General features: G+C 38.7%; 1 protein-coding gene across 2 annotated transcripts in view; it reads right to left on the bottom strand.

Annotated features, from left to right (window-relative positions):
- MALT1 (MALT1 paracaspase) overlaps positions 1-19,188 on the bottom strand; it is a 53,306-nt gene that overhangs the window by 14,950 nt on the left and 19,168 nt on the right. Inside the window, exons 6-12 of one of the 2 annotated variants that reach the window (XM_034442460.3) lie at positions 18,372-18,468; positions 15,605-15,637; positions 15,245-15,271; positions 12,091-12,120; positions 7,727-7,930; positions 3,809-3,986; positions 446-520 (exon numbers count right to left, since the gene is read on the bottom strand). In XM_034442460.3, coding sequence (XP_034298351.2) covers positions 446-520; positions 3,809-3,986; positions 7,727-7,930; positions 12,091-12,120; positions 15,245-15,271; positions 15,605-15,637; positions 18,372-18,468 — 644 coding nt within the window. The remainder of the gene's footprint in view (positions 1-445; positions 521-3,808; positions 3,987-7,726; positions 7,931-12,090; positions 12,121-15,244; positions 15,272-15,604; positions 15,638-18,371; positions 18,469-19,188) is intronic. The other variant, XM_034442461.3, reaches the window with a different exon arrangement.

Below are 19,188 nucleotides of genomic sequence, written 5' to 3'. Positions count from 1 at the left end.
TCTTCAACACAGGGAGAAAACAATGTAGGTAGTAAGATGTCTCGCACTAAACTAAATGCAATCTCCTCAGTCTTAAAAGCAAGTTTTTCATCAAGTGGCTAAAAAGATGCTAATATTCAGATCAAGAAATACAGTCAGTTATTTCTTTTGCAAGGAAGAGGTGAGACTTATGAGTTTAATATTTCAATATTTTATAATACTGAAAATCATGTCCATGACTCAGTGACAGAGGAATGAAAAATATCTCTTGATGCCCACTCAGTTTGAATAATGATCGTGAATAAAAACAGATTTTAACCTCTAACATGCATTATAAAGCATGGCTAAAGCCTAATCAGAATCTTATTCATGTAATACCCAAAGATAATAGAGATTATTATTAGTTAGAAATTAAAATAAGTTACCACACTTTTAAAAAAATAAATACTTTAATAGCTATTCTTACGTGGCATATCCAAAAACAATGTTAGCTGTAACCTTCAGGGCATCCAAGACGAGAACAGTATTGTCATATTCGTTCCTTCAATAAACACAAGAATCAAAATGATCAAAAAAGCCTGAATCAGAATAGAATATTCAAACAAGAATAGAACAATTAATGTTTTTATGACTCCTGCATGTTGTTATTTATTTCCAAATCTTTTTCTTTCACTCCCTTGTGAAAGAATCTGCCAATGGATACCTGGGCAGAAGTGTGAAGTACTTCCATCAGCTTGGTAAACAATTCATGCTGTTTTTTAATTAAAGGAGAGAATGAAGGCAAGTCTTGAAAAATAGGACTGGAATCTGAAATTCAGTCTTTTAAGCCATTTCATATATGCTACAATCTTTGGACATATTGACATATAGCAAGGACCCAAAACTCTCTTTAAGTCAGTGAAGAAAAGAGATTTACAATATTGGATAATCACATAATTAAACAAATGCCTCTGGATTGATTATACTATGCTGAAAATACTAGGAGACTGGCTTTTAGAAGCAATCTGATGATTCCAGTTTTCTTTAACAAACAGATTGTTGTCTTACTTAGTGCTTGCTTCACTTCTAGACCCTTATAAGCCCTTTTCCATTATACATTTATCATTCTTCTACATATCACAGCAGTTGGTTGAAATAGTGAGCTATATCACCATTTCATTGTCTGGTTAAAATACTGTTACAATCTATTTTTATTGAACTGGTGTCCTGGATGGCTTGGTGCAATCACTCATGTCTGCTTTACTACAGTATCTTCAATGTCCTTGAAGACACAGTTCAGAAGCTTCAACTAATTTAGAATACTGTTATTATGGTGTTCATTAAGTGGAGTCATATTATCCCTGAGCTGACTGTTTATATGTTTGGCTGACTGAATAGCACTGGTCTTCAGAACTTAACATAGTATAATAGGGTTGGAAGGGACCTTGGAGGTCTTCTAGTCCAACCTCCTGCTTGAGCAGCAGACCTTATACCATTTCAAACAAATGATTGTCCAGTCTCTTCTTGAAAGCCTCCAGTGATGGAGCATCCATAATTTCTGATGGGTGCCCGAGTAATCAGGAAATACTACTCAGTAGTTACTGGCTGAAATTATAGATTGAGCAACAGTGATTATGTGGTGGTGATGATCAGGGGTGGATACACAAATCAGAATTCTTTCTCTAATGATGCCATCATTGCTGAGCTGCTTGCCAGTGGTAGTTTGGCAAATATCTTCCATAGTTTAGTTTCATAAGATGCAAATCAACATTATCCTGAAAAGGGCAAAGCTAATTTTATATGTTACTAGAGCAATATGGCAGGAAATATATACTTAATGAATAGAGACATATTTGACTATTTTTGACAACTCTTGCAAAATGTTCATTCCTCTTCTGCTGGCTTTTCTAAACTTAACAATTAAGAAAAACTTTTAAAAACACCTCTAAATATAAATGTCTCTGCATTGCATAGAAACCAATGGGCTGAATTAATCATGACTGACTTAGATCCCACTATTTTCATTGGCTTATTCTAAAGATGAGTAAATGATAGTAAAGTTGCTCAGAAACAAATGGTTTGAGAACTGATTTACAGACTCTTTGAAAATGTTTGAGTTGGACTTAATTGTGTTAAGTTGTGAACAAAGAATAATCAATATATGCAACTTATCTTATGGACCACAAAAGAGAAGAGAGGTTGGCCTGTTTAGAATTTTGAAGACCAACTCCTTAGTGAAGAAAAACAGAGTTGTTGGATGGGTGATGCCACACAGGACAAGCACAGTTGCCTTTCCAGCTAATTCAATGTTGAGAAAAGTAAAGTCCTACACTTAGATAAGAAAAACTAAACGTACACATATAAACTGGGTGAAACCAGGCTTAAGAGCAGTGACTGTGAGAGGGATCTTGGAGTCTTAGTGGACAACCAGCTAAATATGAGCCAGCAGTGTGCAGCGGCAGCCAAAAAAGCCAATGCAATCCTAAATTGCATTAACAGAGGGACATAATCAAGATCAAGTGAGGTACTAATACCACTCTATATAAAGCCCTAGTAAGACCACACCTAGAATACTGCATCCAGTTTTGCTTACCACGCTATAAAAAGATGAGACTCTAGAAAAAGTGCAGAGAGAGAAACCAGGATGATTAGGGGACTGGAGAATAAAACATATGAAGAACGGTTACAGGAACTGGGCATAGCTAGTCTAGTGAAGAGAAGGACCAAGGGAGACGGGATAGCAGTGTTCCAATATTTGAGGGGCTGCCACAGAGAGGAGGGGGTCAAGCTATTTTCCAAAGCACCTGAAGGCCAGACAAAGAATAATGGATGGAAACTGAGCAAGGAGAGATTCAATCTAGAAATAAGGAGGGACTTTCTGACAGTGAGAGCAATCAACCAATGGAACAGAAGTTGCCTTCGGAAGTTGTGGGAGCTTCATCACTTGAGACTTTCAAGAAAAGATTGGACAGCCATTTGTCAGAAATTGTGTAGGGTTTCCTGCTTGAGTGGGAGGTTGGACTAGATGACCTATAAGGTCCCTTCCAACTCTGTTAATCTGTAATCTGCAAAAGTCTTCTAGTAATATGAAGAGAAGTTGATGGATCCCTGCAAGGGATTACTATAACAGCAGTGGTGGGATTCAGCCAGTTCGCACCACTTCGGGAGAACCGGTTGTTAACTTTCTGAGCAGTTTGGCAAACTGGTTGTTGGAACAAATCATTAGGGCAGAGAACCGGTTGTTAAATTACTTGAATTCCACCACTGTATAACAGGGATGTCCAACCTTGGCAATCGTAAGACTTGTGGACTTCATGGCTGGCTGGGGAATTCTGGGAGTTGAGGTCCACAAGTCTTAAAGTTGCCAAGGCTGGACACCACTTTGCTATAGGAAAATAAACCTCTGTTCTATAACACTGATTTTGAGCTTTTATCTGCTGGAAGGAAACATTCAATGTTCTTAAAGAGCTTTGGTTTGCATCTGGTAATCATGTTATGTCTACCATTTAACTTTGAAGGCAGATCAAGTCTCTTACACAACAGCAAAACATAACTGCCCAAGAAATACTTCTTTAAAGGGAAATATTTGTAGCTCAGGGTTGAAAGGAGGAGGTTCTTGTCTCAAGTCCAGAGTACACCAAGGACCCCTTCTTTTTATTCTGTATTATTTTGCATTTATTTTGAAAACCAAGTTTAAAAAAAAAAAAATTTCCCAAGAACTGGAAAATTGTGAAACCTGTATTCAGCTAGCTGATTTAACATGCTTCTTCCTGTAGAATCCATACAGCTACTTATCTTGGGCCCTGAATTATCGGGATTGAATTCTTCAGTGTTGAAAGCAATATCATACCTTTTTCTGCACATATCCAGTAAAAATACATTGAGGCCAGTATCCTTTTCTTGCATTAGTTTGAGGATATTTTGTACACATAGACAGTTTGCAGCTCGATAGGGATTTGGAGCATCAATAGGAACCATAAAACTATTACCATAATTTTCATAGCCATGCCCAGCATAATATAATAGACCTGGGGGGGTGAGAAAACCAAAACACATTTAACAATTATACTAAGCAAGATTGCTAAGCAAAACAATTCATTTAATTTCACTGCTAAATAAACAAGGAATCTAGGTCGAGATATTAGGATAAGATAGAATGCAGATAGAAAAGAAACCAGAACATTTCTTTTCGGGACTAATGGAAAAAGAACTGGAGAAAAAAATTGGAACTTTGTTACTATACATGTTGAGAGTAGCAAGATTATTATATGTACAAAAATGGGAAGACACTTTGATACCTACCATGGAAGAAATGGTTGCAGAAGTTGATGGAGTGGCAAAACTGACTACTCTGATTAAAGAAAAGAATATACCATATTTTTCTGAGTAAAAGACGCACCTTAGTTTTTGGGGAGGGAAATAGGGAGAAAAAAAATTCTACCTACCAGGTATTCATCTGGCTAGTTCCAGCACATTAGTTCGCTCACTGGTTTTGAGGTTGGGGCTGTGCTTCTAAAGTACAGCTGATTGTCGGAGGGAGCAGCAATTAGAAAAGCAGGCAAAGCACGGAAGATGCTTCGCTGGTGTTGGGGCTGAAAAACAGCTTCAAAAGTACAGCTGATCCTCGGAGGCAAAGCACAGAAGGGGTAAGAGAAGGCAGCAGCTGTTCCAGGTAGCCATTTTGGGCACTGCGCATTACTTTCAGAGTATAAGATGCACCCAAATTTTCAGCCTCTTTTAGGAGGGAAAAAAGTGTGTCTTATATTCTGAAAAATACGGTAAATACTTTTGTTTTCACATGGAAACTGCTTCTGAATTTCATGCTTGATGTGGAAAAGAATGTAACTTTGACTTTGGGTTTTACAGATAAGATTGATAGATCTTTATAAAAATGACTTGTTTATATTATTATGGAAAAACAAAAAGTTGTGACTTGAAGTTTTATTTTACTGCAACAGAGGGAGTCAATGTTTCTTTTTCTTTTCTTTTTCCTACCCTTCCTACTTCCGTTTCCTCTTTCCCCTCCTTCCTTAATGTTCCTCTATTTGCTTTCATATTTTGTATTTTATAATATTTAATAATTTAATAAAAAATGTTTGAGATATTAGGATAAGGACCTACTTCGGCTGGTTGCAAAGGATGTTGTGCTTTAATGCAGCCTTCTCAACCCAACATAGTGTTGCATGAGTTTAAGGATGTTTTGCATTGAGTCTCAATGCTCATAATGCTCATAACCATCACTGCCGGTGGTTGCTCTAACATCATCTTCCCTTGATTCCTTTCAGAGTGTGCAAGGAATGTTCACTCAATTAAACAAATAGCAAGTCAGAAAAATACAATGCAGAAGCAAACCACTTCCGTATTGCGGTCAAGAAATCCGCCTGCAAATATCTGTTAAGTGCCCAGGAGTCAAGCTTATTTTGACAAAAATGCTCCTTGAAAGGAAGTGGTATTGTATCTTTACTTTTTCCCCCCTGAACAATGTATCTTTACTTTTTTTCCCCTGAACACTTATTTTAATAAATGGAAGAGAAACTACTGAGTCTTTAAAAAAAAAAACCAAACCTTTAGCTATTAGCTGTACAAGATTTCACAGGTTTTAGAGAAGTTTACAATATTTGGCTATGCAAAACATTATTTTGTTAAATAATTTCTAGATAACACCATCATATGGATTCTGAATCAAACTGTTCATGATAAGAAACATGGTTCTCTTTCTGCCGTGTTTGGATTTTCATAGGTTGTGACCTAGAACTTTCAAAATATTTCATTAAAATATTAAAATATTTTCTTATATCTACCCGGCCCACCAGGACAGGAAGGCAGGACATGCTATGGGTTTCCTTGATTAGGGATTCCTTCCTACCATCAATGGGGCCATGAAAAAAGGCCTTCTCGGTGGTGGCTCCTTCTTTATGGAATATCATTCCCCCTGAGATATAGTTCCCCCATCCAGGGGTGGGCTTCAAAAATTTTAGCAAGGGGTTCTCTGCCCGGTTGCTGGGTGGGCATGGCCATGGTGGGCGTGGTCGGCCTCCTGCACCATGGCAGGGGGGGCATTTTTGCCCTCCCCGGGCTCTGGAGGGGTGAAAATGGCCTCCCCATGCTCCAGAGGCCCTCTGGCCCTACTTCCGGTAGGCTCGTTTTTCGCCCTACCTGAGCCTCCGTGTGCACCCTGCACTTACCTGCATCCAAAACGGGCCACATGTAGATTCCTGGGAGGGGCTAGGCAGGGCCAGCCAGGAGTGGGATTTGGGGGTTCTCCGAACTACACAGAATCTTAGCTAGAGGTTCTCCCGAACCCCTGCAAACCGCCAGCAGCCCATCCCTGCCCCCATCCTATTGCTTTTCTGAAAAGTCCTAAAAACATAGCTTTGTCAGTAGGCCCGGTACCCACTAATGGAGAGGGATCCGATCAAGTGGCTGATTTTATGGGTTGTTGCTGCCAAGGGAGGTGCGTGTGGGGTTTTTTTAAAATGAGTTTTATTATACCGTGACTTTTTAAAATTTTGTAAGCTGTCCGGAGTTACCTATGTACGGGTTGGGCGGGTATACAAATTCAATCTAAAAATAAATAAATAAAAACACACCCACAGTTAATGGATTCAAGCACGGCTGATCCTGATCGCGAAGCAACTGCAACATCCCATCGACAGCCGCGAGTGATCTGAATGTTCCTAACAAGCCGCTGCTAAAAAGGATTGTCAAAGAATGCTGCGGTCTGAAAAGCTGTGAGTGCTATTACAATAAATCTTCCTGTCAAGAGCGATTGTTGGCTCAGTCACATGAAGAGTGAAAGGCATTCTGAATGTCAGATCAGGAGGAACTAAGTGAATCAAGCATTGAGCCTCTGAGCAATGAAAAAGCTGCATATAGAACCACTTCACATTGTGTGCTAGCATCTATTGCGGAGACACGTCCAACTCGAACCAATGCGTGACTATATTTATGTACTATTAGAAGCTGGGCTCTTCCTATCCTGGCCTGGTGAAAAGTATTTGTAATGACAACTACGAAAAATAATATACTGGTGAGATTTCAGAGACGTGCATTTTTCAATCAGTTCGAAAAAGTAATAGGCGTGTAAAAGGAATATCGATGATTTGAGAGGTTGTAGCCCACGGCCTCTTCATTTAAAAGATTGAGCGATGGCAAAAAGAACATGAGAGAGAGGTGCACTGGGTAGAGCAGACTATGCTTGATTAAACAGCAAAAGACATTTTCACATGCGTACACAAAATGAATAGGAAAAAAAATTACAGACTGAAGGCCACGTTCCAACTTGAAAACAGTCCTAAACACTACATGACCTCATTTTGGCTGTTTGGCAACTGGTCCCAACAGCTGGTTGCACCATTCCATGGCCATGTGACTGTGATTTATGACATTTTTGCTTAATATCTGCCATAATAAAGTCATAAAATTAAGTCTGGTCACATGAGTGCCTTGATTTACAACATCATGTCTTGCAACAGAAATTTTGGGCTCCATTATGGTTGTAAGTCGAGGACTACCTGTATGTTTCAAGTAGTCCTCAACTTACAACCAACGTAACGTACATTTTTTATGTATTTTACAAAGTGATGCTTTTTGTTTACGTTATTAGAATCAGAGAATCACAGTGCTAGAAGAGGCTGTTTATGCTATCCAGTCCAATTTCCTCCTCATTGTAGAAACCCAAATTCGGCCAAATAAAGTAACCATGAAAGATACATTCTGGCAATCAAACTGAAACTCAGCTTGATTGGCCACCAAATCAAACTCTTACCATAGACACCTTTGTCCAGGAGCAGTAAGAACTCATCCACTGCATTCCTCATCTCAGGTTCGGTCAGATCCAGCAAGGAGACCACTTTAAAGTCCATCTGCCTCAGCAAGTTGGTCAGCTCGTAAACATCAACTAACGGAGCCTTGAGTTTGGGATGGTTATAGTAGCTCATGTTCCCCATCAGTAGTGCCACTTTATCTACTGCTACAAAGGGAGAAACCAAAGCATGTTTCTAAATAGATTTTCCATAGTATGCATGCAAGGAAATTAACATGCATGATAATTCATAGGAAGACTTCATGGTATCTTTTACATAAGTAACTCCCCATTAAAAAAATGTGTAACAGCACTAGCACTTAGACTTATATAGCATTTCGCAGTGCTTTACAACCCTTTCTAAGCGGTTTACAGAGTCAGCATATTGCCCCTAACAATCTGGGTCCTCATTTTACCGACCTCGGAAGGATGGAAGGCTGAGTCAACCTTGAGCCTGGTGACATTCAATCTGCCAAACTGTGGCAACTGGTGATCAGCAGAAGTAGCCTGCAGCCACCACAGCTAATGAATGCGTAATGAAGCGTATTTGGAGAGAAAGAGGCAAATCACATTAATATCAACTACAGAAGCAAGGGCAAACATTAGTCCAAAATTTGATTCAAGTTCAGGCTCACTTCCTGCCTTGTTTTAACAGAATAACAGAGTTGGAAAGGACCTTGGAGGTCTTCTAGTCCAACCCCCTACTCAGTCAGGAAACCCTACACCATTTCAGACAAATGGATATCCAATCTCTTCTTAAAAACTTCAAGTGTTGAAGCACCTACAACTTCTGGAGGCAAACTGATTAATTGTTCTAACTATCAGGAAAGTTTCTCCTTAGTTCTAGTTTGGTTCTCTCCTTGATTAGTTTCCCCCCATTGCTTCTTGTCCTGTCCTCAGGTGCTTTGGAGCAGCAGTCACCAACTGGTGGTCCGTGGACCACTGGTGGTCCATGAGAAAATTTTGGTGATCTGCAGAAAAATCTTTGCATTTTTGCATTTTTTATATTGCACTAAGTCAGGGATCCTCAAACTATGGGCTTTGGGCCGGATACGGCCTGCCAAAGCAATTAATCCCACTTGCTGATGGGATGGGGTCCTTCAGGCATTTAGCTTGGCTGCCTGTTTAGTAGCTCCAGCCCCTTCCTCCCTCCTTGGGAGTCCAGATTCTTCAATGAGCGGTGCACAAAACTTCAGCCGGGCTCCTCAAGAGAAAGAGTTTGCAAGGGGGGAGGCATCTAGCGCCCGGGCTGGCTACAAGACAAACATTCATTCTTGGTTGTATTTGAGATTCCTAGCTGCAATGGACAACAAAACTAGGGTTGACCCCGGGTGCTTCTCTTTGTTAACAGGCAGCCACACTAAGTGCCTGAAGGACCCCATCTCATCACTAATTCATATTAGTGGTCCAGAGGATTGAAAGTTATGAATTTAGTGGTCCCTGAGGTCTGAAAGGTTGGTGACCCCTGCTTTGGAGAATAGTTTGACTCCCTCTTCTTTATGGCAGCCCCTTAGATATTGGAACACTGATATCATGTCACTCCTAGTCCTTCTTTTTCATTAAACTAGACATACCCAATCCCAGCAACCATTTTTATATGTTTTAGCTTCCAGTCCTCTAATCATCTTTGTTGCTCTTCTCTGTACTCTTTCTAGAGTCTCAACATCTTTTTTACATCATGGTGACCAAAACTGGCTGCAGAATTCCAAATGTGGCCTTACCAAAGCATTAAAAAATGGTTTTGGTATAATAAAAATTAATCGTTTTTCTGAAACCATTGCAAACCAATTTCTTTGCATTGGACTTATATTTACTGTTTATCCTTGTAGCTTTAGGGATTGAACACATAGTTTATAGATGAAATACAATATATCAAGATCTATTTCAATGACAGCCATTTCACGGAGACAGAGTTACAAATGACCACACACTCTCAAGAGTTCAATTATCACTTGTTTGGGGTGGTTAATACAACACAGAGGGATTTAATACGGACCTTTTTTACGGATAGCATAGGATTTCATCCAAAGAGAAAGTATACATTAGCAAAATGGGCTGCAAACTGCCAGATGTAATACAAACAACAGACAGCATGAATTGTACTTCCAGTTGGGAATTTTGCATTTTGTTAAATGCTCTCTTGCTTTGCTATCTCATTGCTTGTCAAACTTGTGAATAGGAATTCCAGATTCTTGACTCATCTTTGAATAAGCTCAGCTTTCTTGAACAGTTTTTATAGTAATGGTGGGAGTATCACTTTTAAATCACATGTGCTATTACAATATGTAGATTTTATCCTTCTTTATTATTTATTTAGATCAAGGTTGTCAAACTCAAGGACCGGAGGCTGCATGCAGCCTGCGGGCTGCTTAGATCTGGCCCTGGGGCCACCTTGGAAACAGAGAAGGACCGGCCCACGGTGCCTCTGCCAGTGAAAATGGCCTCCCAATTGCCGTTTTCGGCTGGGATGGCCTCCTGCAACCCTCTGCTAGCAAGAAAGGAGCTTGGGAGGGCCTCATGTGGCCCGCCCAACCTCTGTTTTTGCTGGCAGAGGGTTGCAGAAGGCCATCCCAGCTGAAAACGGAGATTGGGAGTCTGTTTTCGCTGACAGAGCGCTCGGGCCACCATAGGTGCCCCCAATACGAATGACATCGAGTTGGCCATGCCCACCCTGGCCATGCCCACGCCAGCACCCCAAGGTCAAACACAACCGTGATGTGACCCTCAATGAAATTGAGTTTGACACCCCTGATTTAGATTTATAATTTACCTTTCTTTCAGGAATTTAAAGTAGCTTACAGGGATATCACTCCATAGCAGGACAACGAAAGAACTCTCATCCAATTTAAATTTTCTTTACACAAACTTGACACATACAATGGTGGGAGAAAGACTGATGGTACAAATTCCGAATTTGCAGGAGCAAATTCCAACATTGCATTTGTTTCATATAACTGCAATAGCCCAGCTAGTTTCCATTGCACTGAGGATGTTTATATAGCATCATACAAATAGTTTGCATTTTATTGTGCTAAGGAAACACACTGACCTTTTGTTGTTCACATCTATATTTAAATCCCTTGTATAAACAAATGTTCTTTGCCAAACAAATAATCAAATTCTAATGGAACCTTTCCCAGAATGAGCTTAAATACCTTTTCTGGAAAGCCAAATTTCAAACAAAGAATGAAGCAAGAAATTAAGCTTGTCTGAATTAATTACTTAATTTAACTAATTAGTAGTTCTGAAGTTACAAGAAAGCATTTTTTAAAAAATAAACTATTTTTAGACTTCAATAATTCTTGAGCAATGATGACGGGTATTGCCTATAAAGGAGCATGTATGGTTTAAAATTTAATTTAATTTTTGAAATTTAAATTAAATTAAATTTAAAATTTAATGGGCTGCTGCTGCAATTATATTAAACAAATGTAGTCAATGATGGAATTGGCTCCTGCAAATTCAGAATTTGTACCATCAGTCTTTCTCCCACTGGTGTACCCTTCTGGATCTGTCAACTTTGTGTAAAGAAAATTTAATTTGCATGAGAGTTCTTCCATTATGCTGCTATACAGTGTTACTCCTGTAAGGCTAGCTATCTTAAATTCCTGGAAGAAAGGCAGAATATAAATCTAAATAAATAATAGGGAAGCATAAATCTACATATCTAAATTTGTATACCTAGAATAGAACTTGTTTCCTTATCTTCTTACTGCTAAGCAAAGACAAAATTGGGAGGTAAGAGGAAGCTGCAGTCCAAATCATGGAACTGTGAAGATTTCTATGGTACCATAAAACATGAAATAAAGAGATTTGGGTTAGATAATATATAACATGGCTAGAATATGCAGACTGCATCAGACAGCAATCGCAAACTACAAATACAGGGTTTTCTTCTTTTAATTTACAGAATTCTTTTAATTCATGGTTAAATATTGAAAATACTGATTTTTTTTTTGTAAACTTGGCCAGAATCATATTGCCCTGTTTCTTTTTGCTTGTATAAATGAATAATCTGGTATTGAGAAGTGAATATTTAGAGAATGGGAGAATTTCTATAATTTGTTGAAAACAGGCTGAGGAAGGCTTTTGTCTTGGATCAATGTTTCTCAACTTGGGAATTTTAAAATATGTGAACTTCAACTCCCAGAATTCACAGCCATTCATATCTTAAGGCTGCTAAGGTTGGGAAACACTACCTTAGATATACATCATCTCTGTATTATAAAGGCTCGGAATTGCTGTATTAGTGAGATGGGCAGCATTTTAATAATAATAATAATAATAAAAAAATAAGGATTTGCCTGGTTGGAATGTAAAGTACTTACCAAACTGTCTCTCAGTTGGTTGTTCAAGATCTGTTTTGTAAAGAAAGAATGAAAAAAGTTTTGGATTCACCAATGTCAGAAAAATTTACAAATAATAACAATAGCAATAGCACCAGTGGTGGGTTGCTACTGGTTTGCTCTGGATCTTGCGAACCGGTAGTAGCAGCGGTGGGAGGCTCCGCCCTCCCACCCGGACGTCATCACGGGTGTTCTGCGCATGCACAGAAGCGCCGCGTGTGAACGCTCCCATTGCAAACTGGTATCGAAGGTAAGTGGAACCCACCCCTGTTTAGCACTTAGATTTATATACCTCTTTACAGTGCTTTACAGCCCTCTCTAAGCAATTTACAGAGTCAGCATATTGCCTCCAACAATCTGGGTCCTCAAATATTCTTCAGCTTGGATCACTCTTGCTCTTAACAAGGGAAATGTTTGGGTTTTAATTTTTAAAAAAGGAATATCCTGTTCCTTGGAGTTATCCCAGTTTTACTTCCTGATGGAATTCTGCTTAGGTGACTTTTAAAACTGAGCATTACTAGACTGATCTGTATTATAAATTCATAAGGTAATTGATATGTATTTTAGGCAGTCCTCAATTTACAACCAAAATTGGGACCAGAATTTCTGTTGCTAAGCCAGATTTGGTTTTTAAGTGAGTCATGCCCCATTATACGTCTTTTTTTGCCAGTCTTTTTTAAGAAAATCGCTTCATTAGTTAAGTGAATCACATGATTCTTAAGCAAATCCGGCTTCCCGCATTGACTTTGCTTGTCGAAAGCCAGCTGTGAAGATTGTATATGGCAATCATATGACCCTTGGATCAGTTGTGGGTTGCCCTCGGTTCGCACCGGTTCTATAGAACCAGTAGTAAAACCGGTGGGAGGCTCCGCCCACTGACCCTGATGTCATCAGAAGCTTCTGCGCATGCGCGATCCCGTTGCAAAACGGTAGTAAAAGTAAGTAGAACCCACCCCTGCCTCGGATGCTGCAACTATTGTAAATACAGGCTGGTTGCCAAGCACTCAAATTTTGATCATGTGACCATGGAGATGCTGCAATGAACATAAATGTGAGGATCACTCATAGATCATTTTTTTTTGGGTGCTGTTGTAACTTTGAATGGTTGCTAAACAAATGGTTGTAAGTCGAAGATTACCTATATGCAGGTTACAAAAATAAAATTTCAATCTTCCCTACTGAAGTAATTATAATTTTCTGGGCTTGTTAGAAGTAGCTGTCTGGGTATTTTTTAGCGATCTGCTAGAATTAGTATTTTAATGTAATTAGTACATTATATTAAATAATGGAATAAGTTTTGGAATTTCGTGCAATGTGAGTAAGATAAAATCTGTTCAGAAAAACCAAACAATGTTCCATTTATCAGAGCATTCAATGTAAACAGTCAAATAAAGATCCCATAATAACAATAGCAATAGCACTTAGACTTATATTACTGGTCCAATAGTGTTTTCCAGCCCTCTCTACGTGGTTTACAGAGTCAGCCTGTTGCCCCCAACAATCTGGGTCCTCATTTTACCAACCTCGGAAGGATGGAAAGCTGAGTCAACCTTCAACCAGTGAGAATTGAACTCCTGGCTGTGGGCAGAGTCAGCCTGCAATACTGCATTCTAGCCACAATCTGTGTCCAACATAATTTGTGAAGCTCTCTTTTGATATTTTTATCTAATGGTGGAGAGAAATATTCCTAATACTTAACATCTTGGAATTTTTACACTTCTGTTTCTAGAATGATGAAAGCAGGATTATGCTCCCAGAAATTAAAAATTGGATCCTAATACTACAATCTTGCTGTTCCCAAGTGTTCCTAAGCGAAGGAAACTCCTTGCAAAATCATTTACTTTCCTCTTATCAGTCATGAAAATATTCCAACAATGCTACCCACAGAGAACTGACTATGAAAATCAGAAATATCTTTCCAAGCTCATTATATAAACCTAATGTAGCTTTCAGTGATTCTAATTCCTGCTTTTGAGCTAGTAAAAGATTCTTGGCCATTGGAAACTGAAAACCAAAACATTTTTGTTTTTCGTTGTTCTATTATTACTACTGTGCAACTTACAATCTTAAGGACAAATACACACTCACAAAGACATTTCACGCAAAGAAAGTGGCTTAGAACCCAGAGCAATACTTGTCAAAATTCAAATATGTAAGAGAACTGACATGATTTTTAGAGAGGGAACAAAATACTTGGCATAATTCTTAATGGAAGTATCATTTGATAATTCTTTGGATTTAGCAAGCACCTGATTATATATCTGTGCTAGTTTTAGCATATCAATCAACAGTATGATTCATTTCATACTATCTTCACTTAGTATCTGAATCATCTTATCATGTATAAATAATACAGTAGTTGATATACATTAATAGCTGATACATATTTATGATGCCCCATGGTTAAAGAAGAAAGAGATATCTACCTATACATAGCCACCAGTGGTGGGATTCAAAAATTTTTTATTACCGGTTCTGTGGGTGTGGTGTGGCTTGGTGGGCGTAGCAGGAAAAGAATACTGCAAAATCTCCCTTCCCTTCCCACTCCAGGGGAAGGTTGCTTCAAAATTCCCATTTCCTCCCGATCAGCTGGGACTCGGGAGGTACAGAATAGATGGGGGCGGGGCCAGTCAGGGGTGGTATTTACCGGTTCTCTGAACTACTCAAAATTTCTGCTACAGGTTCTCCAGAACCTGTCAGAAGCTGCTGAATTTCATCTCTGGTAGCTGCTCAACATCAAGTCTTTAGCTACTGGAGGACGATTCTCATAATGAATTTAGGAGGTCAAAATAGATATGATTCAGCTCACCACATTAAATAAACCAACTTATTAAACTTATCTTGTAGCATTGGCTTTCCACCTAATATCTACTTTTAATTTTTATAGCAGGCCAGGGAAACATTTAAACTATTGTGTAGCATGAATAATTACATATATACTGTAAACATTGATTATAAATTCAATGATATATTTAAAAATTGAAAAAAATAATGAGCACCATCAATAACAATATTAATAGAAGCAAATTTCTATTAATGAGCAAAGATCCTAAAGATTTTATATATGTTGTCCAGTATATGAGCATACATAAAGAAAGAGCTGCAGTTTTTATGTTATCCCGTATAATAAACTTACCAGGTCTTGCAAGGATATTTAATTCATCTGAAAGAAACAAAGAAAAATTAACATACAGTTTAAATAAATATATGAAAAGGGATTTATGAGTTAACTAAAAATTAAAATTAAAAGCAGAAAGAAAACGATGTTTAATTATTGCTGTCTTCAATGCTTACAAAGTTAGTGACAAAGGAAAGGACTAACTTTGTACAATTAGTAGAAGATGTAAAGAAGAAATGAACAGCTCGTGCAAGGATATGGCATCACATTGGCATTCATACAGCACAACATTCCATTCCAGCTATAGATCCCAGAATCACCAAATTGTCATTATTTTAGGTTTTATCAGAAAGCTGTACAGTATTTGATTAACGTTACCTTCCGTGCATTCTACTGCAACAGATTTTCCACCTTGAGTTTCAAGAGAAAAGAATGCTACAGTGAAGCTTCTGATTTTATTCGTGACAGGCAAAGAATACACATAGGGGGTAGGTTATATTTACATTTCCAACAAGTCCAGAGCCAAGCATTACTGCATAATTCATACTTAAATGTGTGTCTGCCAAACTGAGAGAAAACTGGATCTATTTTTTTTTTATTTGCCTAAGGATCTAATAAAGGCAGATGCATATGAGGATATTTAAAATCCCAAACTTGGAAACCAGGACAGGTTTGAACAGAATATGTGTGTAGAGGGTTTTTTTTTTTTTTTTTTTTTTGGCAACAAATTCATAAAGGGCATACATAATGAAACATTGAAGGCATTTAAAATATTCCTTCTTCATTGTATACTTTTATTTTTTCTAAAATCATGGAGCCAACCTCATATTTATAATAGAACAGCGAAGTCAGTTATTCCTCTGCCACTGTTCAGAGATCTAAAGGGAGCTTACGCAAATCACGTTCTCTGCAAATCACGTAGACAAACACAGTGTAGAGGGCATGTGGAGTAACCCTAAATAGAATTGCTATCAGTGTAATAGGCAGATAAGAAGGCATCAGCCACGATCAAGAAAATAATGAGTAAATCTTTCAAACAGGCTCCTCCCTAATTCACATGAAGAAGGGAGAGAAGGGGAAATGTATACAGACTTGCAAGATTCTATTACTATAGCTTTACAATAATATTAGAACCAATCTACATGGCATTGGTTTCCTAGTCTGGTATACCTCGAAGGGCTGATACATATAATTTAGCATGTCTAGCTGAGAGCGATCAACAATGGACACAGAATATTGAGCAGGGGTCAAAATTTTTCACTACCGGTTCTGTGGGCGTGGCTTGGTAGGCGTGGCAGGGAAAGGATATTGCAAAATCTCCATTCCCACCCCACTCTGGGGTCAGCCAGAGATGGTGTTTGCCGGTTCTCCAAACTACTCAAAATTTCCGCTACCGGTTCTCCAGAACCTGTTAGAACCTGCTGGATTTCACCCCTGATACTGAGGCTTTCAACCAATAGTGACCACGGCACATTATAAACTTAAAAGGGCTTACAGAACAATAAACTGTTCATAATGCAAACAACTTGCAGTGTTTTACGGAAGGACAATATAATCTCAATTCTATAGCAGGTTTTGACTGTCTACCTACTAGAAATCCAGTCTCTTTCATGCAATTAGAAACTAAAAACGGAAATGAGGCCTGGTCGTAGCCTGACTTAAAATTAATCATATACATTTTATATAATCATTATATGTAGATGTGTTATACTACATATAGTGTTTTCCTTCACAGCGCATAATACATTTTAAAAAGTTAAGAAAAATGAAAATATTAAAAATGAAAATTTATGGGTATCTTATCCCAAAGGTGCTTTTCCAAAAGGCAATTGGACTGTCTTGGTTTTTCCTTGAAAATTTTTCGCTTCTCATCCAAGAAGCTTTCTTAGTTCTGTTACTGAAGTGGAGAAACTTCTTGGATGAGAACTGTAACCAAGTCCAGTTGGCTTTTGGAAAAGCACCACTGGGACAACCATGATCTGGATTATTGAGAATCTTCTGACATTATGCATAGCCTACTTATACACCCCCAGCAGAATGCAAATAGTGGGTAACATTACTGATATATATATATTCCTTTCCCACACAGCATGTATAAGCATCAGGAAATCAAGTGAATATGGTAGCAGGGTTAGAAATTTGATAAATAGCACAGAGATCTTATCATTTCCCCCCCCAGGACAATGATGGCTAACTTTTTTGCTGTCATGTGCCAAAAGCAGGGGGAGCGCGGGGGGAGTCATGCATGTGCGTGGCCACACCCATAATTCAATGCGCCACGCCCCCCTGCGCATGCGCATGTGGCCCTCCACGTTACCCTCGCTTTTGGCACGTGATGGCACAGTGGGCCTGGTAGGCCCGTTTTTTGTCCTCCCCAGGCTCCAGAGGCGAAAACGGCCTCCCCCCTGGAGGCCCTCTGGAGCTGAGCTAGGGCAACACTTGCATGCCCACCGATATGGCTCTGCCTGCCACCTGTGGCACGTGTGCCACAGGTTCAGCATCATGGCCCTAGGACATAAAGCTTATCCTATGTTGGTGGCAATCTTGACATTCAGAGGAACACAATAATTACATAGTTTGAACAAGATTTTCTGCAAGTGAAAAAAAATCTATAAAATAATGAGGAGCCTGAGTGGCATAGGAGGCTAATGCCTCCTAAGGCAGCATTTAACATCCAGCTGCCTGCAATTACTGCGAGTTCAATTCTCCCCAGGCTCAAGGTCAACTCAGCCTTCCATCCTTTCTAAGGTAGGTAAATTGAGGACCCAGTTTGTGGGGGCAATAAGCTGACTTTGTATAAATATACAAAAGTATGAAGGCTATTGCTTAACGCATTGTAAGCCGCCCTGAGTCTCCGGAGAAGGGCGGCATATAAATCAAATTAAAAAAAAAAATGACTGTTACAAGAATGTCAACTGCATTGGGGTCCAGCATCAACAAATAAGAACCTAACTAAGTTCAGACCTTAATTTTCCAAGGGATAATTTTTTAAGTTACTGTATATAGAAAACAAGTCCCGTAAAAACTGCCCTGTTAATTATAACCAATCCCATTAGTAATTTCTTACACTGAAGAACATAAGCAATGCCACATTGAACTACATACCACTTTACTGCTTAATTAAATTTACTATTAGACTCCTTACCTATAGTTACTTCCACTTTTCTGCTTTCTTCATTTTCTTGATTATTGTACACGCGACACCAATAGGTTCCTTGATGTTCAATGTCTACGCAGGATACCTTCAAGAGTACCACACATTTTCTAGTAAGGGCAGTCACCAAAGTTCATTCTTTTTATTACAGCAATACTATCGAATACATTTCAATAACGTTTGCATTCTGGCAACCTGAATCTGAAGCTACAAATTCTGTAGCCTAATTCACTGAGAAGAGAAACCTTTCAAATTGCAGACAAAGACTCATTTAAAAAAATCCTTCCTCAGAGAGAGAAAAAAAATGTGCTTACGGTTAGTCCTCGACATATAACCAAATTGAATGCAAAATGTCTATTGATAACAATAGACAGTTGTTAAGTGAATTGTGCCGCATTTAAAAATCTTTTTTACCACAGTTGTTAAGTGAATCACTGCAGTTGTTAAGTTAGTAACACCGTTGTTAAAGGAATCTGGCTTCCCCATTGACTTTCCTTATCAGAAGGTTACAAAAGGTGATCACATGACCCCAGAACATGGTAACTGGCCATGTGTTCAAATTCTGACCATGGGGATGCTGCAATGATTGTGTGGAAAAACAGTCATAAGTCACTTTTTTTAGTGCTCTTATAATTCAAACGGTCACTAAATGAATGGCTGTAAATTGAGGACTATCTATATATCGTAATAGAGATTGCTGGTGTCTATTTTTCCTTCTAATATTTACACTATGTTAAATATATTCAAATCTTTCCAAACTTTGATTCCATCTTTCTTGAACTGTCTTCCCACAAAAGAAAAAAGGTGC

The sequence above is a fragment of the Pantherophis guttatus genome, chromosome 2, assembly GCF_059756535.1.
Source record: "Pantherophis guttatus breed Tessera chromosome 2, ASM5975653v1, whole genome shotgun sequence".
NCBI lineage: Eukaryota > Metazoa > Chordata > Lepidosauria > Squamata > Colubridae > Pantherophis > Pantherophis guttatus.
This window is presented reverse-complemented; position numbering and strand designations above follow the sequence as displayed.